Genomic DNA, 25459 nt, shown 5'->3' with positions numbered 1-25459 from the left:
TCCTTGGGCCAAAAAGTAAATGGTAATTGTCATCTATAAGCATACTACCACGAAGATGTGAGAGCCAAGTAATTGTTTAGCAAAGGGCTCAGACCTTTTAGTAGTTGCAAGCATAGTTGTTTGGTGGCAGCTTTGGGAATAGATCTGAATAGGTCTGACTCCATTAGCAAGATGTCAGCAAGAATCCATCATGGATGTTAATAGAGTGTTTAATGACGCAATGCATTTGCATCATTATAGGTTTTCATGAACACGGCACTAATAGAGTTACACAATATGGTCCAAATTGTATTGCTAAGATAAAGAAAAACAATAAAAGGAGATAGCAGGAGTGAATACTAACCACTGGGGTACTGATGGTACTCCATAATGCTTGCAGGGCCTGAGCTTCCTCATCCAGCTCTGAGAAGAGAAATACAAATGAATATGGAAAAAACACAGCACCATCTGCATTAAATTAAGAAACAATGACGTAATGTGATAAATAACGTGCCAGTTTCTATCTAAATGTGTAATACTGACTGCCCGTAACTGTTCCTGCTGGATTTAGTCTTCATAAACTCACTATCACAGATCAACATTTAGAACGCATTGCACCTAAAATATCTGACACAATCTGGAGAGGGTTGCTGTTAGTCATTTCCAAGTTAACAAACTTGCTTTCTAAAAAAGGTACATTTGTATGCCCATCTCTAAAAGAAAGCAAGACTCCCCCTTCTCCAGGAATTATCAAAAGTAAAAGCATGATTTTGAACATCCCAATACAATTTTTTCAGATTGCTCATGATCTTAAATTTCTTCAACCTTCTTGAGGTCATAAGGTGAAATTATTTTCCCCTCCACTGTCAAAAGCTGTGTTAAACTCCATGATTAATGAGTTCATGTAATCAAGAATAACATTGTTTGTGTTGCTAATCCCTCACTGCCACCCGCTGCAGCGGCTAATGAGGCACTATTCTCTGCGCCTTAACACAACACACTCCTAACATCCAGAAAATGCTATGCATGCTTTGCATCAGCCGGATTGTGAACCTCGACCAACCTCTACACTTTAACCTCCTTACCGCCTGACTCTCTATTCTTGCCCCTGCCCGTCTGCTTGTCAGGGCCGGCCACTGCGTGGCTGAGCTGCCTCTGCTCTGCCTCCAGCCCCTTCCCTCCTACACCGTTGTGAATGTCCACTGTCGGGGGGCTGCTGCAGGTCTTCTGTGGCGAAGGGGGAGGGCTGTCCTTCACCTGCCCTCCTCCTCCTCCTCCTCCTCCTCCGCCTCCTCCTCCGCCTCCGCCTCCTCCGCCTCCGCCTCCGCCCTGACGGTCTTTCAGTTTCTTCTGCAGACGTTCATACGTTTTGCTAGTTCTGTCGTCTCTGTGAACAAACGGCAGGCGTCCGTGTTGGGAGTGAGAATCTGTAGAGACTGAAGGGGCAAAAAAGACAAGACTTGTGAGTTAGTGTAGATACAGACAGCAATACAATAAAGACCAGTCTGGCAGCCATAGAAAATGGTCAATAAATAGCAAACTAAGGTTATTACGAAGGGGATATAAATAACTGGGCACTACAGAGGTAAACCCCCTGAGATAAAGAGTCAGGAAGACTTAACAGTTTGACTCAGGCCTTGATTATAAAACTCCACTGTGCAAATTAAGTGCTGGGGACAAATAAATAATGTCTTAATATAACAATACAGCTCGGACACCGCTGGCTCCAACTCACCATGCTCTGAGTAGATATGAGCTGGATGGTACTGGGAGATGTACTGAGAGCTCATGTCACCCACGCCCCCGCCATGGCCTGTGTACAGGTGGGGTGGTTGGGGCATCATGGCAGGGTGTGGGATGAAGGCAGGCAGGTGGGCGTGGGGCGGAGGGTGGTGGAGAGGGGAGTGTCCCCCTGGGTGAAACTCTGGTTGCTGAGGTAAAACCAGAACCCGCCGCACTCCGTTCTCTTCTATGATCTGAAGAGGAAACACACAGACATAGCCAATATCAGCGCTGCTCCGAGTTCGACCAGATGCCAATCCGAAACATTGCACTAGAAATAGTACAGAATAAATACCTGCGAAACGTATCCAGGAGGCACATAGATTGGAGGCACTGAACCATTTGGAGACATCATGGGAACCTGAGCAGGACCTGTGAAAAAGGAAGGAGCTAGATCAAACACTTTCCCTGAGGGCTAACAGCTGTTTCATCTTGGTTGATGTGTTGAAAGTAGTAGTGTGCCCCTAGTCTGACTTGAATTATTCAAGCTCTAGTCTGGGTCCAACTAACAAATGTTTTCATAACAAATAGGGATGCAGTATATTACATGTTTGGTGTTATCCAATATTTAAAGCTCATTTTGGTCGATTGCCAATACCGTTAATCACATTCTTTTCACCTAAAAAGGCAGAGAAAAAGTCTGTCCTGTATTGGAATTAACATATTATCATGTCTACTGAGATAACCTCCCAAATAACTGGCCATGAGACAACTACTTCAACTAAGGTAATGTACATGTAAGCCATGCCTTGTTTATTGTAAACGTTTAAATGTTCATTTCTGGCTGACGCCAAAGTTCCATTTTAAGACTTTTCTCTGACGATACTGATGACTTGCCATTATCCATTCACATGATTTTTAACATCAGTTTAGTACAGCAGCCTACTCTAACTACTGTAGTACCCAGAAGTCTCAGCGGCTTTGGGGAATCCCCAGCTAACAGAAGCAAACCATAACTGTCGATTCAGAATAAATCTATACATCCAAAATTGACCAAGAATCCTAAATTTGCAACAGAATGTTAAACATGGTGATTGCATGAGACTTTGTCAGAAGGGGCTGTCTATAAAAACATTAGGAGAGAAGTCAACAGTGCTTTCGAATTTGTAATAAAATAGATTTTTTTATTGTCCATCCAAGCATTGTTCCTTCAATCTTCTACACAGATAATAAATTGGCTTTTATAACCATAACCCTGGACAACCATCCTCCCATCTTGCCACCTTTGGCATTTAACAAACTCAAACACAGTAATCCCTACAGTTGATTCACTCTTCTAAAACCAGCTGTATTATGAATGAATATTCTTTTTTTTCAGGCAAAGAAAGGCTTTATATTTTATTTTTATTTTTTTTAATACTGGCAAACGCAAGAAGGCCACTCTATAAAAGTGCTGACAAAAGAACAAAGTTCCCTGCATGGGTCTGTTGTAGGGTCCGGTGCAGCGGCTTAGCTCAGCTCAGAGAAGTGAGAGCAGCAGAAAGCCTGAGAGAGAGAGAAAGAGAGGGAACTCGGTGCTAAGTTTGCACATTCACACATTTCTCTTCTTACAAACCTAAGACGTAAACACTGGGGCCTCAGCGCCAGATGTCAACACATACTGACCTCCCATCAGCCTGTCTGAGGAGGAGTTTTCTCTTCATTTTGTCAAAGCTGGCATCAGCAGAGAGAAGGCACTTTCTTCTAAATGAGCAGCCATAATGGACCTACAATATAGAGGCTTGCTTTTTAATGACGCATTGCAACCTCCCATTTCTAACGTCTCGTACCACCTCCCCAGGTGCTGATTTCCAGGCTACACTTCTCGGGGGAGAGTAACATGTGAATAAGGACGATTCCAAGCTCATACAGTCTTATACAGTTTGTAAAGTGTGCAGCGCTTTTGGTTTGCAATGTGTTATACTGGGAGTTTCTTATATTTTGTCCTAAATAAAATGACTAAATATTAGAAACACCTCTCAGTTTACCGTATCACCGTTCGGCAGCTCGATAAACTTGAACCTCCTAAAGATCATACAGTTTACTGTAGGGGGGTTGCAATAGTTTTAGTTGTCAATAATGAGACACTGTTTGCAAGGCAATATAGCTGTTTGGATTTTGACACTACTCAATTTCTAACCTGCCATTCCTTATATGGTTCAATGCTGCCCAGCACTGAGCTATAAAAAGGAAGCTATGGTACAGCAAGAGTCCTACCAGATCACGGTACAGTGGTTGGCATTGATCAAATCTCAATCAGGGAGCATGAAGAGCTGAAGGCAGTCGCACTGGCTCAATCGGCGTTGATTTCAGATTAACATCATTTGAGTGAGAGTTCAAAGTGTGCAGTGTTCACTCAACTCACTTTTAAGATTAATACATTATATCTTGCTTGTGCCAAGTGCCTCCGTGCACCTGAGTGATGACTGATAAAGGCAATTTCAGTCTGACTAACAGGAAATCTAAGGAATGACATTAGCATACAATATGCGCCTGTTTAGAATGAGACGCTTCATGTGTACCGACTTGGAGAGCAAAGGGGGGGAGGGGACCATCAGAAAGCTTAGGGGGAGGGAGGTAGGATCAGGGAGCCACACACACACACACAACCAGAGAAAGAGAAAGAGAGGTAGGGTGGAGAATGGGGGGGAGGAAACACCCACTCGCTTTTACATCAGGCTGACGCATGAGTGCTGACAGATATCAAATAGAAAAGGCCACATCCTCATCCCCCCCCCCTCCCCTTCCCTCCGCCTCAGTCAACTGGAGCATTGGTTGTGCTGACGTGGTCGTGGAGTGCCAGCCTTCCAGAAGAAGTGGCCACAGGAAAAACATCAGTCCTCCTCCACAGGCTGCCACAGAGCCAAGAATAGCCACAAACAAGATGCCCGTTCTGGCAGTGTAAACAGAGGCCGGGCAACACTTTGGGAACACCGTCATCTATCGTCAACATCACATAACCCGTCTTCACCTCCACGCCCCCTGGGGCAGGCAGACAGTATCAACTGGTGCGGCGTGTCTGAGTTGAGAGGGGGTTGAAGATTACCGCGGGGAGACAGGGACAATGGTTCAGGTGGGGTGAAAAAGCCGAGGGAGAGACTTATCAAAAGGGTAAGACACAGGTGCGCAAAGGGTGGTAACGCCACTTTGAGCACCCACTGGCTTCCTCTCGTCTGAAAACGGATTGAATTATAAACAAACTCAAGTGGGACTTTGCAACGGTCTTCTAAGGCATACTTCAAGCCAAGGAAAGTTGGCAAACTCCGGCTCCCAAATAACGGCCGGACAATCCAAGCAAACAGTCAGGTTTAATCAGGTGTGCAAATGAACCCTCAATTAGAAACGCTGAATAAATAGAAGACAACAAGCTAGAGGCTGGCTGGGTTAAGAGAAGGATGTGAAAATCAAGAAGGGCACGCAGACAGTTAAGACAAGAGTGAGACAGGTAGAGAGACAGCGTTGTTTCACATTAAGCTCTCAATGGCAACATGATGAACTGTAAGCCTATAAAGATGGAGCAGGCTTGATTATTAATTAGAGCTAATAAATTGTCTCCATCCACAAATAAAAGATGAGAGAAAGGATAGGCAGGGGAAGGCAAGCCGACTGACAGAGGTTAACAATTACAGCCAAGCATGGAAAAAGGGGCCAAGTACTGAACAGTCAGTAAAACAAAAAAAGTACTAATTGCAATCTAATCTTCATTCTTGGTGATGACACTGTGGCAAATTGTTCTCTTTTTGCATGGCATGGCATATTTTTCTTGCAGGCAGGAAAGATCTTCCATCAATTAAACAAGCGGTAATTTGCAAAAAACGTAACATTCTATTAGCTAATTACAAAGCCACGGATGTACACACTCGTCCGGGCTATTTCTCCACAACATGCCCTTTAGCGCCAGACCACGAACAATCCAGGCACATAGAGAGGAGCAAGTGGAAAAATAAGAAAAGGGCATGCTGTGTTGAGCCAGAGGGAGGAAGCTGTACAGTAAACAATGGAATAAATGAATAAGAATCTCAAAAAGAATAGATAGGCGTTTGTAAACTTTGTCTGAACTGCTGACATTTTAAAAAGGCATCCCCCCATGGTGCTTACAAAATCCACCAGCATGAATGACGTTTACAGGAGGTGAGGGAATCAGTAACCTTAATGCTTTTGCTCGTTACAGAAACATTACACTGCTGCAGCTCTCAGCCAGACAAACCCAGAGCGAAAGAAGTGCCATGACCACAGGGGCCAGATTTCTTTAAATAATTAATTATTTGGCTCCGTTCAGGATATGAAAATTCCATTCAGGATATGAAGATTCCATTCTAAAACCACTGTCTTTTCATGTAACGAAACCTACTAAAAAGTAGGATGGGAGCCAGAGCCTTCAGTTATCAAGCTCTTCTTTTATGGAACCAGCTTCCACTTTCAGTCCGGGAGGCAGACAGTCACCTCATTTAAGAGTAGACTTAAGACTTTCCTGTTGCAAAAATAAGTCTATGAGAAAATGACCAACTGAATGACCGATTTCCAACATGATACCTCAGTAAACATGAGTTTATGGTATTCTTCGATATGGCATGAAGTTCATTGAGTAAATGATGGTTCCATTTAGAATAAAATAGACTATAAAGCAGGGTATGCTTTCGGCGTAGCAACCTTGTGATTGACAGGTCCCTGCGACAATGTTGTCCGTGTTTTCAGCTTAAAAGTTTAACTTTATCAGTGTTTTCTCTCGTGTCACTTCAAAAAAAAGATGGTGACTCTGGTGACCTAACTCAAGACTTCAAAACGACAGTCCACAAATCAATGGGTGATGTCATGGAGACTGCGTCCACATCTTCTGTACAGAACAGACCCATTACGGAAAATATCTACTGCAGCAGTGGAGCTTCCTAAAAGTCAATTTTATTTGAATTATGTCAAGACAAACCACACTAGTGTATTGAGAGTGTAGATACACCCTCACAACAGTGCACATCCTGGCACAGAGGACATGACAGCCTCAAGTCCCTCTGATAAAAAAGACCATCAGGAATGAGACGAGGTGTTTCACAGCTATGGCATCAGAGATAAGGGACATAGGCAGATGGGCTGACTGACCAACCGGTATCTAAGAGAGAGAAAAGGCAAGAGGACACTGGCAAAATGACTACAAACGGAGCTAGGTGTGTGTATGCAACAACATTAACAGACAGACACTCACAAACTCTTTAGCTCCCTGTCGAGATGCCCGAATGGCTGTCTTGGCTTTTGAGCCTGATCTCTATCAGGCTCAGTAAGCCAAGTGAAACTAGACGACGCTTTCAGCCATCAACCAGAGACTGAATCATTCACAGTGATGTGAATCAGAGTCAGATAAAGTGGTGGACCTAATCAACCCAGTGGTCCTGATGCTGACTTGCCTCAGTCACCAAGCTTATCAGGTGATCTATTGCTGGGTGATATAGCCTTCAGATCTACATAGGCAGACAGAGAGAGAAGACGATCCATGGAGCACGGAGGGTCATAAGGTCCACTCGCATACGGAACTCTCCGTATGGCAAGGAGAACAGATTGCAGGAAGAGACTTGATGGCCACGCTAATAAGTCTCCCTGGCCCCTCCTCCGAGGCACACATCAAAAAGGGAACATGCCTTCCATGCACTGCATTTTATGAGATTTACTGTTTGTATTGAGCAGGCTGTCATGCTTAACACAAAGCAATTACACACATCTAGCTGCTAAAAATACATAATTGAATAAACAAATTGGTGTGGGATGGTGCAAATCCTGAAAAATATGTGTAAACCGGATCATCCTGGCTTCGGAACTGTGTCATGCTGTCCCCGTCGGTGCATACTAGGGTGAAAGCATGCATATGCACAACAGACACACAGACGCACAGACACGTTATTGTGAACACACAACAAACCAAACTGACCAACCACACGCACATACATGGCTGCCTGCCCGCCGCACACACACACACACACACACACTCTTCTTCCTCCCTCGTTGCATTGCAAGTGGTGAGTCATCCCTCTATTCACGTCACAGAGAGATGAGTGCAACCCTGTGGACAGGCCAGTAGTAGCAGTCGCACTGATCTATGTGGCACCTCTCTCCCTTTGTTTCTCCTCTGATGGAGAGAGACTATGTACGCTCGCTCCCTATTAGGGAGGTTTACTCAGCTCATAAGGGGAGGGCCAGTGTGGGAGCTCGGTCAGACAGGAGTAGGGAGAAGAAGCCCCTGCGTTAAGGAACCATATGATGGCTTTATATGACTGCTTTTAGTCCTTTGTCATCCATCCCTGGATGCCAGGGGGCGATTGCACTGGCTTATTGTTTCATTCTAATTCATGTACGTTACAAGGCATAGTCAAAGGCTAGTGTCAAGAAATACCAGTGGGATAATCAGCAAGTCTATACGTGGTTCATTAAATTGATGCTGAAATGCCGAGCGCCTGCCTACTGTGGACACAAAGGGTAGCAATAATTATTCACTCACAAACCTTCATTATGCTGACATCCTTTATCTTTCTTTATCTATTCAAATTGAACATTTAACAGAAAAGAGTGGCAGTGATCTTTCAGAATGTCAATACACGGAGGGCCGTCCACGGAGCACAACAAAACAAAGCAAATAATTTTCAGATATCTATTTTATCATAATCATTTATAATTATGGCCCTGCAGCTCTACCTCCTATTACTACAGCTGTCTTCTGTTCACAATGGCAGCGACGTGTTGGAGCCAGACTTCTTTGTTGAAGTCACAAAGCCAGTGTAATCACAAACAATTGAGAAGTAAATGACTGCCATCATACTTCAGGAAGTACTAAATAAAAAACCAAAGAAAATGCATTTATGTACACAGAACATCCCAGTCCCTGAACTAATGAATGAAGATGATGTCAGCTGTGAGACATCACTGTCATCCTCTTGACATTCCTGTAAAAATACGTCAATGCATCCTGGCCAATCGCCTCCCCTTTTCACTGCACATACTGAAAAAAGCTGGATGAATCCAGTTGAAGGTGATTGTGGAAAATAAAAAGGTTCAAGCCAATATCGAGCTCTGTTTATCAGATTATACTGATACGCATATTATAACTTCTCAGTGTGATTTTAAGCGCCTACATGAAATTTGCTCTTACCAGGAAGAGCTTTCGCAATCTCATGTGTAGATGATTTTTGGGGCCTCTTGATTTGACATAATTACCTGCACAAGCAGGCACAGAGATTAAAAGCTCTCAAGTCAATTTCAGCGGGGAAAATATCACTTTATATTCATAAGCCAAATACAAAAGAGCTTGAAAACGTGCTAATTGGTCAAACGAAACACAATCTCTTTGAATGGGTCTGCATTTTTTACAGAACAACAAATACAAATAAATAAAAAATAATTATATTCAAGAAATTAACGAAATTAATTTTGAGGTTTTGCACATCATCGTGATATAACTTTCCATAGATCGTAAAAGCAGAGTGCTAAGCATTTTTAAATCATCCATACATTTCCTGGAGGCAGCCCTGTGTAGCCAAGAAGGCATTTGTCTTGCGGTCACAATGCCTTGAAACTCAATATGTCGCTCTCACTTCAGCACTCTCTACTGGAGCAGTAGTGCCCTACTCGTGGCAAGAAGCTCCAACAATGACTGGTACTGTTAAATGCCTGTGCAGTGTTGCATGACATATTGATCAAATAATTGTCTTAATCTTGTTGCTTTTGAGATTGGCATATCAAAACCATATGGTACGATACAGCTGAACTGTATAAAAAGTAAACGATCAAAGCATATAAAAACTTTGTAGCAAGGGTGAGTACTCATAGATTTCAATGCATAAACCCTGTTTTGTTTCTTTAAGGCTAAACAATATGGTATTTATTTACATTTTTCTCTTCATGCACAAAGGTGTTAATGACATGGGTTTGAATTGTATATCCATATACTAATAAAAAAATATATATATTTCTGTAATAACCTTTTTTTCACCACTGGCTTTTCAGACATATTTTGAATTCAAAATTACACTTAAATTGTAAACACATAAGAGAACAGCTGTCTTACCTGTGATACACTGAAATTGACCATCCTCTCGCCGAATAGTGAAGGACTCACCTGGGTTTACCTGCACCAGGATTACCTGTGGAGAAACACATGCCACATTTCATTGGACTATCCAAGTTAACTTCCTGACTTGTTGTACAGCCTTTCGTCCATTGGCAACTTTACATGTGTAAACAGAAGTCAGTCCATTTATTTTTGGTTAAAGTCCATCTGGCATGGCGCCAATTTAGGATTGCTCAAGATTTCTGTAACTCTCTAGTGTGAATAACAGCAGCCACAATCAACAACAGTCTGTAACACAAACAGTGTTTGCTGTTACACTGATAATACAGTCACCTGAAATTGACAATGGGGAAACATTTGGCATTTTAATGATGCCCTATATGGAGCCATCACTGGCAGATGCATTTACCAGCAACATAAATAAGACAGCATCATTAAGAACATAAACACACCAAGCTGCCCTCAATGGGACAAGTGCTTACGGCCTGCTTAAAATAAGGGCAACAGACACAAAGAAAAACGTAGGTTTCAATTGCACCAATTGTTTTCAGTAGAAAGCTGATTTTGGCAACTAAATCAGCAGGAGAAATGAACCGAGAGGAAGACTTACAGACTGCGGGGGTTAAAGTGGGGGCATGCTTTTTGCCAGTGTTGACTTTGGTCATTAATTTAGCTGGTGGGACAAGCATTCATTAATCTGGTGGGGAGGGGGAATTCTTCTTCTTTTTTTCTTAAACACATGGGAGACAAGTGTTAACACCAATAATCACTACCACACCTGGAAAACGGTGTGTGTGTGCGTGTAAGGGAGTGTTGAATTTAACACACACAATCAATACATACGCTCTTGTTCTACAACAGTTTTCACTACCAATTTCATGAAATATCATCCATAGTTTGTGGGATATTTTTTCTCATAAGCAGAACGGTATAATAAATGCAGCTTCGACTACACATCAAATATGCATTTTTGGTCATTTTGGTTGCACAAAGCATATTAAAAGATTTTGTGGATGACTTTAATAAACCAATAACTAAAAAGGCGACAAAGAGAAACATCAATTTGGCATGGAACCAAACATATGATTCCTCTTGCCTCTCATTTTGTAAATCAATGAGATGAAAAGGTTGAATGTTTAACTTGATAACTTGTAATGTGTTAATGCAATGCACAACTTCAGAACTGAACAAGAATAAGCCTCAGAAAAAACGGTGCAGTATGTCAAAGGAACAAACTTTTCAAAACATTTAACATTACTGACAATGATGCTTTCATTGGACTACTGTCAAATAAAATAAATAAACATTATTTTTTTTCCATTCACTTATTAGGTCAGAGATTTGTCATTCTCCTAACTCTTAACAAAAATAACAAACGCAATTAGGGTTTTAGTTGCCCGGCACTTTGTGTGGGCGCTAGTTACCTCATTCTTGTCAAAGTCGCTGTCATAGGAACTACACTCTCCTGGCAAATGGCTCTCAAGCACAGAAATGATCAGCACCTCCATCTCCGACACTGCTCCCATTCATGTGCTCAGCAGGGAGCGGAAAGAGCCCTCTGACCGCCACACACAGAAGCTCATATGTTCATACACACCCACACAGGCAGCGTCAGCAGCAAGTGTAGATGGCAGGGGTGGGAGGGAGGAGGTGATGCTGGGAAATGTGGGTTTAACTAAATCAAAGTCTCAGCCCTTCACAGCCAGGTGCATGTGTATGTTTGCTGTCCACCTCCTCTTATTCGTGAAGCAAACACCACAGCTATGATTCCTCCCTTGACCAATGTAATCCTTGCAGTGGAAGTAACATTGAAATCAATACAGATACATTCATTGCATGAAATTGTGCTTGGAAAAGATGCGACTGCTACTTACTGTTGCCCGCATTGCTTTTTCTCATTCAGGCGTCGCTATTCACGCAGTCAGAAAAAAATAAAAAAATAAAAATGCTCTAGGGTCTACCAGACCCTCTGCTACTTCACCCAACCCTCATCAGAAAATCACATGACCTGCGATGCCAACACATCTGGCTGGGCTGATCCATTACACCCTCCATCAACTCCTGCACGAAATCCAGGGAGAAGCTGGTGAGAGGCAAGGAGTGTAGCAGGAGCTATGTAGGCGGATGGGGCTTGGTCTCTTGCGCTGGATGCAGCCTTCACAAAAATCTCATGCTTGCTTAGCGTGGTTCAGCCTCATCTGCTCCATAGCGGCACTCTCTGCAGCAGGGCGGCTTGTTCCCTCTTGCCTCTGGCTCCAGTACAGCCTCCCTACTGTCAGTATCCACAGCAACCCCTTCAATAAATGAGCCACAGCGATGTCCGTGCCAGACCAAGGAATTGAAACCTTATCAGCAGTGTCCACTCTTTGGAAAAAAGGAGGCGGATGAACCCAAGAAAACGGAACCAAATATGAGAGGGACGATGCCTCGGTTTGCTATTCAGTTCCCTTCTCTGTCACTGACTGTGTGCCAGCTCCGTTAACGCGTGCTGTACTCCTTCATGTGGTTAATTTAAATAGCACTCCATCAGGGCGTGATCATAACACAGCTAAGCCAGAAAAGGTATAGGGGTTCCATACCAAGGGGAGTCCTTTGTTCTGCCTTTTTTCACAACAACAACAACAACAATGGCGTGAGGGAGATGAGCAACCCATGCAGCCTCAGGCTGACATGTACGACTACGCTACAGTCCCACTCCCTCAGCCCGCTTCTCTACCTCCCCTTCATACTCGCGCTGGCTCGCTCTCCCATTCACAGAGCGACATGCCATACACACTCTCTTAATACTCAGATCGATGTGGGAGGAGATGAGGTGGTGGGAGTTCAATTCCAGAGCTCCAGCGTTCAGCGACAATTGCACCCCTGAGTTCTCCGCTGTCTTCAAAGATCACAAAGCAGCCCACTGACAGTCAAAACAGGGACACAATTTGTACAGCGACACAATAAACAAGAGCTTAGAAGTATTCAGTGCTTCTGTCCTCATTCATTCTCAATGGATCGTTCCTTAAAGAGACAGTGCTTGTCAGTGCATGTGCCAAGTTACCAGATACTGCGCGTTACAGATACTGGTCCGCAAGGGGTACGCCTATGGCACATCCTCCACAAAATTAAATCCTTCTTTTTACTCTGTGTAAAAATGGAGAACAATTTAAGGAATTGGAGTAATAAAACAAGCAGCAATGATCAATATATTTGTTAGGGAAATATGAAGTCAGAATCTTGTTTTGGAGACTGCTAAGAAAAAATTAGCATTGATCAAATCAAAGATCTGTTATGGTTATGATGCTAAGAATCAGATAAAATTGGGATTTATTTAGCCCCCTTTAGGCTCATTTAAGTTGATTTATTTTCCATACATCTAAAATACATGTTGAAATAAACCAAACATGCAGTCTTTTTGGCAGGGAAAAACTATGTCCAGATAAATAGAATAATCAAATGCAATCAGATTTGACAGTGACCACGGCAAAGCCTTGGTAAATCATCTACTGAGATTCTATTTATTGAACTGTAGACAGTTAAGCTTGCTGTCAGCACCCTCAGCAAATAAATAGATAAAATAAGCCTTCAATTTGGCAACACAAAAACAAGCAACCTGTGGCAGCAAGCAACATTGTTGCTCCTTACTGCCATTCCCACATATTTACAAAAAATAAATCAATCTAGGCTTCAAAGTGATAACTGCCTAATATTGTTCTGTATTGTGTGATGCGATTAGAGTTTAGAATATAGATGGATTACCAAGATATTTTCATTATTTTAGACTTAGATTGCTAATATTTTGCTTTGGATTTCAAAGGATTGCCTTATGTTACATCAATATTAGACATTCAAGAGGGAGAACCGCTACTTTTTCCTGTTTTTGTGTAGCATTGTCTAAAATGTATGGATTTATTAAGTTCCTCTACTTGCTTGAAGCAACTGCCAATCATACTAGGGCTGCAACTAACGATTATTTTAATAATCGATTAATCTGTTGATTATTTGTTAATCGATGAATCGGATAAAAAACAAAAAAAAAGCATTAATTTCCAACCCTTTAATCAACAGAACTGTGCCAGAAAATGCACAGGTAACAGGTACCGTAAATTCAGGACTATAGAGCGCACCTATCTATAGGCCGCACCTGCTAATTTTTAACTTGTCCATAAACCGCAATTTTTAACTAGTCTATAAACCGCAGGAAAAGGGGGCGTGGCTTGTATCCGTAAAAACTGTTATTTCCGCCGTTCACCACGGAATAAATAACCACTAGTTCAGCTTTATACTTGTTGTGGACATCCCATAATCGTCGGGGGGGGGGGGGGGGGGGGGGGGGCCTTGTCTCCGTAGCAACAGTTATTATTTCCGCCGTCCACCACGGGGAAAATAACCATTAGTTTTCGTACAACGTTACGGGTCTCTCTACCGGCTTTTTTTTGCTCCACTCTGCGCTATAACTATTTTAATAATCGATTTTTATCGATGAGTTGTTGCAGCTCTAAATCATACTTACCCTTATTGTCAAGTTTCCATTTTTTAGACCTTTGCAGTTCCTCCCCTTGATAGGGATTGATCCATCTACCACAGATTTAAATTGGATTTCACATAAACAACTAGTTCCTTTTTTCCTCGTATTCAGGTAGGTTTAACCTATCAAGCCATTTAAATCTTCCCATCTAATGAAACAAAGCTCAATTAAGTAGAGAGAAGACTAAACAGAAAAACACATTTCAATATATATGTTTAAAGCAAAAGCACCAGTGCATTCTGTCTACCTAGATTTCACCACAGTTATCCCAGCTGTGCCTCCACCAACATAAATAGCAAATAATATAAAAAGTCACCAGACAATTAACCATAAATAAACCAGATACTTTTACACCAACGATATCCGTCAAACAATTCCCTCTTGCAGGCTGCGGAGCCCTGTGAAGCATCTCGCGCTAACCAGTGGTGGCAGTGATCAACACAGTCCGTCAGTATTCAGAGAGCCGCTCTTACCGGCTGCCTGTCCGGACTTGTAGATGTCTCGTTGCAGTTCTGTCGCTCTCTGATCCATTTGTGCACGTTTGTTAAATTCAGACTTGTCAATAGCGCCCCGCGGTTACATCCTGTGGTGTTTTAGCTCTGCCCTGTTTCGGAGAGTTAGTACTAACTATCCTACTAATTGCTATGTTTGTTATTTAATTTGCGATTACTTTTCCATGTTCCTATATTAATTTACAATTCTTTATATATATATATATATATATATATATATAAAAAAAATCAGGTTTGATTTGACACTTATACATACATAAACTAGAGAAGACAGATATCGATATTGGATGCCGGTCCGATACCGACTTGCATAGCTGGATCAGGTATTGTGGCAATAGGCCAATCTGGTATTGGATACCATTATTTTAATAAATAACTATTCAGTACATTTATATCTATGCATTTCTTTTTTACATTTTGTTTGACAAAGTTAGGAAAGCTATGTTTAAGTCAAGTTTCCTTACACATAAAATAATGATCCCAGCCTATTCCACACATTGAGGCACACAGCTTATTATTTACACACTGGATCAGTGCTTGGTACCGGGCGATGCACACAGCCCAGGTATCACTATCGAGACTGGAAGAGTTGGATCGGTGCATTGGACCACTGTCGATCCGTGATCCGTACGGATCCACCCTCAAGGTTCAGCACGCTTGTGGACCATGGATTAATTACAGTTTATCGTTAACCATCACAGTGTGAAATAAAGTTTTACTGGCGATCGTTGTCCATTGATATTCAGTCAAATATGCGATCAGGACATCGGCATTCATGCTTTTTCGTGTCACCGATCTCTGATGTTACATTGTAAACGACCAAAGGTTCAGTTTGGTTACATTATGATGCGTTCAGGCTCTGTTCAGTGAAAATAAGTATTGGGCTAATTTTAACGTTATCATGATGTGTTTAGAATGTTGTTTTGATATTAAACTTGAATAAATACAGTTGTTTGAAAGAGGTGCTTGTTTACTCAACCTCTAACAGCTTATATTACATCATTAAAACTACTAATGACAAGATTGGTTTTAATCCATTCAAATTACAATTTTCTTTTTTTCTTATCATTTGAATTGTGGGTATTTATGAAGAAAGAGACTATCAATTAATAGTTACACATTTGTTATGGTTTACAGACTTCAGAGTAGTTAAGACTATTTCTTTTTATGGATAGTGGCAAACAAAATTGTCTGAAACCTTGTAGACTAGCTGTATAATCAAACAATAAAGGGATCGGTTTCAACCAATATGGATCGTCAATTATCAGTAATTAGTATCGCTGGCAAAAAAAACATGATCAGGGATTTCGAAATTATATTTGCTATCTTTTGTATTATGTGCTGATCCAATCTGTGACTCCGATCCAAACCGTGAGTTTTATGATCCATTGCACCACTAATCCCAATCCCCTGAGGCTCAGCTCCGATAAACTTGAATTTAGTGCTACTGTCAAATACAGTCAAGCTCTGCCCAAGCCATGCCCCTGCTATAGGATGACTCTCACTGAATGTATGGCTTCCATCACAAACTGGACGAGGACTTCATTTGGAAGTGCATAGCGTGATAGAAAAGGTGCTTGAATACTGTAACCGTTACTTTTCACACAGATGACTAAGCAACAGGGATGATCTATTTAGCAAAACATTGGATGAAAGAAACCAGGAATTAAAAGTTGTACAAATACACTGCCACAAATTCATAGAACTGTCGCACCCCCCAAAAAATGCATATCATTCCCACCACTGTAAATGTTAAACCCTGTGCAATAAGGGTGTGGATCGATTGTGGTGGCCACTGCTGTGTTTTATTACCCAGGAGAAAAGGCCAGCTCTGTGCTTTCATGGCTGTTAGCTCTGACGTTTCTTCTCAGACGTTGGTGACTCAGAGATCCGGTGTCTCACTATTTGTTCCTCTTAATTGTTTACTGTGCGTTGATGTGAACTAGCAGCTGGTTGGACAGGAAACGGGAACCAAATGACACAGGGAAAATCCTGCCAGTGGCGGAACTAGCCAGGAACCAACCTGGTCTCCCTGCAGCTGATGCCATACGCTCACATGCGCAATGAAAATTCAAGGCAATTTGATGATCCTCCACCCTGCAGGATCCCCTGGAGACAGGAAAGTAAGGGAGACGGTGAGTTTTCCACAGAAGGTTTTTGGCGGCGCACCAGTCGTTGTCCATCAGGTGTAGCACGCTACAACGCCACCCTGCTGCAACGTGCCGATATAAGTGAGTGCAAGCAGCAGTTCAGGAATAATAGGACTGCAATGTGCAATGACGTTTCCGTAATCACAGACTTTAGCCATCACTCCAGACTCCTCAAAGAACTGCCTCCTTGGTTGAGGTCTGAGTGTATTTACTAGTTATCATTATGGATTTCACAGTATTTAATGTTTACACTCGTATAAGTCAATAAAAAAAAAGTTCTGTTGAATAAAGGGTTGGAAATTAATGCTTTTTTAAATTAATTTTTTTATCCGATTCATCGAACAAATAATCGACAGATTAATCGATTATTAAAATAATCGTTAGTTGCAGCCCTAGTCATAGCCCAGAATTAATTTCCCCAAAACCGTACAATTTCCAGGCATAGCCAAAATATGAGAATGTCTACATTTACTGCCCCACGTTTCCTCCAACATGGTTGAACAATAGACAAACATTTGTTTGTAATTTGGGGAGTAATAAAGAATCTAATTATAGTTTTCCAACAATTTTCTCTCCAAGTTCGCGCAGATGTTGAGGATTCTTTTGGTTCTTGCCCTCTTAAAATGTTACATTAATTTGTTGTAAGAGCCTTCCATCTGGATCTTCTACCACACAGCACAGACTTGTGAAGCACTGTACCGAGTGTAGTCCTTCCAGAGAAACTCTCATCATAGTTAAAGGTACTTGAAACGAATGTCAGCGTTGTCATTGCTAAGATCCTTCTAGCTTGATCTCTTTGTTTGGTCAGTCAACTTGCTCTTGGGAAAAGTCAAGGTAGTTTCACATTTGGCCATTTTTACTGATATGTGCTTCTCCATAAATGTATGTTTTACTCTCTCAGATACTTTGCTCCCAGGTTTGTCTTGCTCCATCCAGTTAGATTGTTAGCAGTAAAAGACAGAAGACGAGACTTGGATTTCTAATTTTAGAATTTGATATGAAGAATACAAATTTGTAATTTTAGTGCAAAAAAATGTATTGCATTACAAAACCTCATGTGAACACATTTTGTACACAATTTAAATCACTTTACCACCTCTACTTTAGTCACTTTTAATTATAAGTTATACTATTTTATTACTTTATATTGTAACTTAACAGAACGTTCTGCTAAGTATCCATTTGATTAATATTATGCTTGTTTACTTAATATGTAATGGACCATGTTCTACAATATTGAACATACATGCTGACATTTGATGTATTGTACTAGAGTTTGCTTAAAGCGTTCAGTGCGTATCTTGATCAATGCAGTGCAAATACTGATCTGAGTGGAGCTCAGATCAGTATTTGTATTGATTGGTTTGCATGATAGTGCAATACTGGTATGGTTTGTCTCACTGGCTTGGAGGAAAATGTCCGAAACACTGAGTCACGCACCGTCCACCTCCTCACAATAGTTGACGAAGAGTGGGCCCATCTTCACAGACAAATCAGTGGCGGACCAGGAGACAAGCAGAGCAGGCTGCGTTATAATTTCTTTGTCACAACATCTTGAGTCCTCAGGCAACTTGTGAAGGACACATGTCCAAGGCCCTGTCCCCTGTGTCTGGCTAAAGCGTACAAGGCCAGCAATAAAGACGGCTGCGTCGGGGGTGAGGTCTCACTATCCCACAGTAACATTAGCCCACTCATGGCACGCAGCCACAAGCAGACCACACACTCACGGCTGGGTGCTCCCTGTTCAATTTGTAGTGACGATTCAATGCAGAGTGTTTCTCGACAGCTTTCTCATTGTAAACCTCAACTCGTGTTTTAGACGATTTAAAAAAAGGACATGATTATGTTTGACTAACAACATTAGAATAGAAAGGGAATTAAAATCAATAGAAAATACACAACACTTACACTCCACTTTTCATTTAAAGCTATTCTTATAAAGTATTGTGTTGTCAAGAGAATCTTGAAATTATATTCAGAAATGCTGGCTTTTCACAGCAAACTGCACGACATAGCAGGGAGTGATAACCACTGATAATATATTTTGGAAAATAACTGCCCATTTCATGAACCATTTCTACTTTCAGCTTATGACATTTTCTTCTCTTTTAGGTTACAAACACAGAAAAAGAAAAGAAAAAAAAACATCAAACCAGAAGAATATTAAGCATGTAAGCACAAAGAACATGAACGCATTAAATGGAAGGTCTAATGAAAGAGGGAAATGAAGAAAATGGAAGAAAATATACAGCCATCAGCACAGACAACAGCTAAGTACATAAGCCATTACCTGGGCTTGAACATTGACAGAAACAAACCGATTCATCCGTTACCAATATAGCTACAAACCAAATGACAAGAGCAGGAACACCTTGGATGGAAGCAGTGAATCATTCTGTAGCCAAAGTCATCTCTAAAAAGGAATCATCTCGGGTAATGACCCCTAGACAACAGCTTCCTCTCTGACTCTGAATAATTGCTCCAACAGAGCGTTACTACCAAGCCGAGGCTCGGATAAAGAAACCAAGAACAAAGAATGAGGTGTCCTTGCAGCTTCGCCGACTAAAAAAGGTCAACGAAGGAGGGGTCAGCCATCGTTGTGAATCCTCTTCACTGTCACCGCAGTCCTGCCTCGCTCTGTCAGGACCCAGACCCCTTCAGTGGTTCCTGCGCCTCACTCTGCAGCTGTCATGTAATTTACACAGCTCCTCAGACACACAATGCACATAAGCTGCATCTTATTCACAGCAACACACAAACAAAGGCCCTTAAAAAAGGCCCAGCATCGCATAATGCAAAACGGATGCCTTTTTCACCACCCTCCCCTATCACGATCAGTAGTCAGACACCATGAAATTAGTCGCCTTATGTGCTATATGAGCCCTTACAAGGTACTAACATCTCCAACAATAAAAAGGAAGCACGGCATTTAGTCCGCATTTCCAGTAATTAAACAGGTAGGTAGAAAGAAATCTTTTGATTTTACTAAATACATTTTTTTTTTATAAATAGTACCACATGAAGCAACCATAAAATACTTTCAAAAATATTTTGGTACACGTGGTATATAATTTAACGTTACCTGCAGGGGAAGTCGATCTAAGGCAAGCTAGCCATGGTTTATTTTATGTAGAATTAAAAAACATCAAATCATGTAAAGTTTTAAATCAATAGCCATTAATTGTCTCAGTATCCAATTGTATATCATGTATTTGGGTATTGATATGTCAGAGGAATACACTAAAATGCATAAACAAAGTCATCATGCGCTCTGTGTTATCTGATACTTGTTATTCCTCCTCATAGCACATTTCACCGATCATGAACATGCAGTGTCTCAAATTGGTCGAGGCAGCAGGTAGGAACCGTCTGTAGCAGTACTGTATTCCTCTAGCTCCGATTAAAAAAGAAATCTGTAAACACAGACAGGGGACGAGCACAGGTAATCAGGTAACCTTTGTGAGAGGTGGTAAGGTAACTGAATACCATGAGCACAACACCCTCACAACCCTCAGCAAAATGTGATCTCTGCGTGAACAAAGCCGGATTCAGGCGAGGGACTTTCCACTGGAAAATGACAAGATGGCTAGAAAGGCATGTTTATAGGGCAGAGCTAATATTAGCGAGTCTTATCTAGACAAACTGCATAAGCCTGAAGGAAATGACGGAAAAGATACAACTGTGGGTAAAACCCGATCAAGAAGGAAGTCATGGAAACTTAAGCAAATTGAACAGATGGCCATCAAAATGACAGGGAAATAGCCCAGGCTTGTCAGGGTCACTCAATCTCACTCTGATACTGACGAGAGGTGATGGGGGATATTGCCCCATATCCTGTACCCATATAGCAAAGGCTGCGATCAAAACCGAGAGAGTTGTGGTTCCTAACTAACAAGCACCTGTTGCCTGTGAAATATGTTGCATGAGCATATTGGTATGTGAGGACAGCGGGTCCGTTTGCGTTGTTTCAGTACTTGTTTCAATACGTACCCAAATGTGTATAATTTGTTTAACATCTGAAAACAAGGCACCAAACGTAGAAGGTTTCGCAAGAGTTACCAGTTGTATGAAGTTGTCAAAGTAAATGTATCAGAAACAATAGTTCAGATTGAGTTTAAAGCAGCCCGATAGAGTCAAAGTTTTTTTTTTTTATATTGCTGTAGTAATTTGAAGCAAAAGTTAAATATGAATTGAAATTAAACCGATTGACACGGTGGCATCTCATTTTTCTACAGTGATTATAACCGACTTCACATGCAGGCCCTTTTTGATTTATTATTCGATACACTATGTCACTGCCTCTAGTGTGACTACTGAAGGACGTGCTCAATTGCTTTATGTGCACTATGTACAATATCCCAATTTCACTGATTAACTCCATTTTAAGGCATTAATATTCATAGCTTTGCAAAGCAGCCCAGTTGATTGTGTGTTTATGTAACGGAGTTAGAAATACACTCTGTTATTTCTTATTTTTAATGTATTATATCTTATTTTTGTTTATTATTCAACGATCCTGTTGAAGTGTGTGTTTGTGTGAATTTTATTTTGAAGAGTTAAATCTGTTTCCTGTGGAAATTGCGTTTCACCTCTTCTTTGCCTCCTAGGCTTCCGTAGTCCCGTCTTTCCTTCACAAAAGTTTTAATACTATTCGTGGTAAGTTGTGGAGGAAATGATGTCGCACTATTTTGTTATATTCTTTTAAAAATGTAACCGTTTGCTACACGCGGTAATGGTCGTTAGTACGATCATGGTGTTCAGCTGTTGTGTCATTATTTTAGACGGTAGAAGTTTATGTTTCATTTGGCGCCGTTTGTATGAGCTACATCCGGTCGCTCTGATGTATACTTTACCTATTATAAATCCTGTTTTACGTGTCTAGGAAGCTGATGTGCAGCAAGACAGACCAGAAGGCAATGTGTGTGTTTGTATTGTCTTCTGCAGGTATGTGTTTTCTTTTGTTTAATGTAGTCCCGTCTTTCCTTCACAAAAGTTTTAATACTATTCGTGGAAGCTGATGTGCAGCAAGACAGACCAGAAGGCAATGTGTGTGTTTTTATTGTCTTCTGCAGAAATAAATACAAGAAAGATCAACTTCTGAGTCGACTTCTTCCATGCCCTGTTCACGTCCGTTACATTTACATATTTGTACAATTTCACGAGTAATGCAAGAAATTGTACCAATATGTCTTACAAACACAAAAAAAGTTAGCACAAGCTATTATAGCTTTTTGCCCTCCTATTGTCAGCTCCAACTACTTGGACCCAAACACAAAACTGTTCGAAAGAGTCCAATTAGACAGGATAAGCCAGAGACACTGCTTCTAACAAAGCCCTTCAAATGTAATTATAAGGCAGATTGCTAAAAGTGAATTTGGACATATCAGAATTGATGATGTAGCAACTCTGACTAATAGCAGGGTGACATGAGGGCAGAGGGATCTGAGTGTACCTGCTGGGGGCCCTCCCCGTTGACCATGGTTGGGGGTGGTGAGGCCAGAATTGGGAGTTCAGGGCTGAGAAGCTGGCCGGACTCCAAAGGTGAGGTGTGGTCTGCCATGTCTCCCTCATTCACACCACTGAAGAGGAACTCCTGCAACAAAGACACTGCAATCAATAAAAATGCACAAAGTATACCACGAAAGACTTGTGGTGTCATCATCTTGAGTCTTCCAACCAGTCATTAGACCTGTGCTGAGAACAGGATGTGGCTTCTCTCTCCCCTCCCCTAGTATACAGAGTAGGCACATTATCACCCATTTGTACAATGTTAGGATGTGAATGCTTAGGATTGTGTTAAGATTGTGAAAGTGGGATTTATTTAGGTTTTACAGGTTGAATAATAAAAAGAAAAGATTTAAACAGGTTATGAAAATGAAGGATCATGGCTAGATGAAAGGATGGCTAGATGACAAAATGGGTGCATGAATATGTGTATTTGTACCGATTATTACAAATTCGATAGGATCATATTGAGTACTACAAAATAGATTGCCTAGTTCGAGAGATGTTGCAATCATTTTTGGGGTTGTATTGCAAAAAACATATGCAAACAACAGTGTGACAACATACAACACAATATATAAAAGACACTGGAAATATTATTTGGAAACGGTTGTTGGGCAATGGGACGCAAATAATCTAAATGCACCGTTTGCAATAAAGACGCTGTGACTAGCTGAATCGCACTGAGTGGGAATATGGATCATAATTCATTTCAAAGCACATCCACTTTTTCCAACTGCCAGTCATGCACTGGTTGCATTATAGCACAGCAGCCCAGTTCAGCTGACTGTAAACTAGATTTTCTGATGCCATCAATGAGCTGTGCAGCCAAGTTAGAATATTTATTCCATCCAAACTAAACTGATTGCAAACCAAAAAGAGGTTTGATCAGATGCAATTCCTTATAAGCGTGTCAATAGACAAAATTGACATGAGTCAATGGTGTCTATTAATCCCATTTGGTACTTGCTACATGATGCATGCTCCACTTACAATTTGCACTCCTTAATTTTGGTTAGCAAACTAAGTTTCTGTATTAACAACAAATCACAGCAACATTGAAAAGTGTTTATTGATATGCAACTGTTTCCTTTCATATAGTGCATATAGTACACTGCAAAGTCATAACTCTGACTCTCAAAAATTGTGTCAAAAAAAACAACAAAAAAACATGGAGCATGTGGTACATGTGTCCTTGAACCCAATTACAATCTAGCGCATGCGTCCCTAAACCTCCCAGTGATCTGGCTTATCGGTTAGCTTTAGCCGCTCCCATCCTTAAGCTTAAACAACAAAGTCAGTTCCCTGTGTGATGGTCAATATAATGGCTTTGAGGCAACTATTGCTATCAGTGGAGGACCGACATGTGATATAATCACTGCAATCACTTGGCATATCACTCTCCAAAACAAGATAATTTCACATTGATTCATGCTCAAAACTGTAATAATTTGCCAAGAACACAACAGCTAGCTAGGGTTTAGTGACAGAAGAGGTAAAGGGGAAAACCTGATCACAGACACAAATGGCATTCGATACTCGCATTGGAAAATAAGATTTAAGGGTTGATTATTCATTTTCCAAAAAAGTGTAAATGGGTGATACAGATTTGTTTTCATTCCAAATGTTTAGTATTAAGAGTTACATGCAAAGGCTGAATAAGCGCTACGTTACCTACACTAAAAACACATACAGTGTAGGTACTTTCCCATCTTTGCTCCTGTGCCTTCTCTAGGAAAAGATGTGGCTATAAAAGTTGATGATACATAAATCAGAAGTCCCCACGGACCAGCTGACACTGGTGTTAAAAGTCCATTTCGGCCTGTACACTGCCTTTCCGGTTGTAGCACAATACACATTACTTCTACATCGAAATTGGGGCAACATCTGTTATTGACTGTCGCTCATATTTGACTGTGGCTAATGGAGGAGCCAACAAGGGCACAACAGCTGTTTTTCAGTTACAGTTTTGGTGAGATGGCGAAAACACCCCCGAATGGGTGGAATAATAGGACATTGTGCCGAAACAACATTTAGACAAAGGGCAGAAAAAAACATGATAATGTTGGAGGATAAATAAGCGTTAATGACGTGTGTAACGATCGAGGTTTGAACCAATTCTCCAATTCGGCGGTTTACCTTGAACACCTGGAGAAATGTGTTTCTATGCCAGACAGCTTCACCTGGTGGAACAGCTGGTTAGACATTCAGGGCATGCATTTGACTTCACCGGTACCCACTAAGCTAAACCCGGCGCTGCCTTCTTACGACGTAACGCGATATCAACTACAAAGTATGTCAAACATGTCGCAGTAGCAACACGAAAATCACCGTTCAGAGGTAACGACTGACGTTACATTATCCAACGCCAAGACAACTGTTTACTCTAGCTACAGGTGTGTGTGTTTAACGTTATGTCACGACGTTAGCTGCTCGTTATCAAACTGCAACACAACATGGAAGTTACCTAATTCACAAAACGACAACCTGAGAGTTTACTTCGAGTCCGCGTACACAATGCAGCACCGACTGTCGGCCACATAAGAGGGTTATTGCCAGCTAGCGTTACTCACTCTGTCAGTCGGCACAGCAGCAGCAGTCTCGACTGACACGCCGGTGCACGGTGGTAATTCCTCTGCGGCTCTTCCCGAAATGTTTACCGTCAGCGGGCTCCGATGACCAGCTACCTTCTGCAACACCTGAGGCGGATACCTTGCTAACTACCTATATAAACACAAGGCACAGTGTGACATGCTAGCGTTAGCTGCCTAATGCCACCGAGCTAACAGTTAGCAAGACGAAGAGGTGCTTTTCTCGTAATTTAAACGACGACCAATCGCATTGACTACGACTAAAACACAGCGAAGTCACTAGCGAGCGACGGGGATGGCGCTAAGCATCGATAATGTCGGCCTGGTCGCCAGTTTTATCGAGATAACTTTCCATCCAACCCTGCTCGCATAAAAGTCAGGGAATTTCACCATCGCTTACGGAG

General features: G+C 41.5%; 1 protein-coding gene across 1 annotated transcript in view; it reads right to left on the bottom strand.

Annotated features, from left to right (window-relative positions):
• Positions 1-25459, bottom strand: part of fndc3a (fibronectin type III domain containing 3A) — a 42410-nt gene extending 16951 nt beyond the window's left edge. The window contains 7 exon segments of the mRNA XM_034547827.1: positions 344-402; positions 1065-1415; positions 1715-1955; positions 2057-2133; positions 9836-9860; positions 22412-22552; positions 25038-25459. Of these exon segments, the coding sequence (XP_034403718.1) occupies positions 344-402; positions 1065-1415; positions 1715-1955; positions 2057-2133; positions 9836-9860; positions 22412-22519 (861 nt within the window). The 5' untranslated portion in view covers positions 22520-22552; positions 25038-25459.

This window comes from Cyclopterus lumpus, chromosome 13 (assembly GCF_009769545.1).
Source record: "Cyclopterus lumpus isolate fCycLum1 chromosome 13, fCycLum1.pri, whole genome shotgun sequence".
NCBI lineage: Eukaryota > Metazoa > Chordata > Actinopteri > Perciformes > Cyclopteridae > Cyclopterus > Cyclopterus lumpus.
Note: the sequence above shows the minus strand (reverse complement) of the source record. Positions and strands in the feature narration are given on the sequence as shown.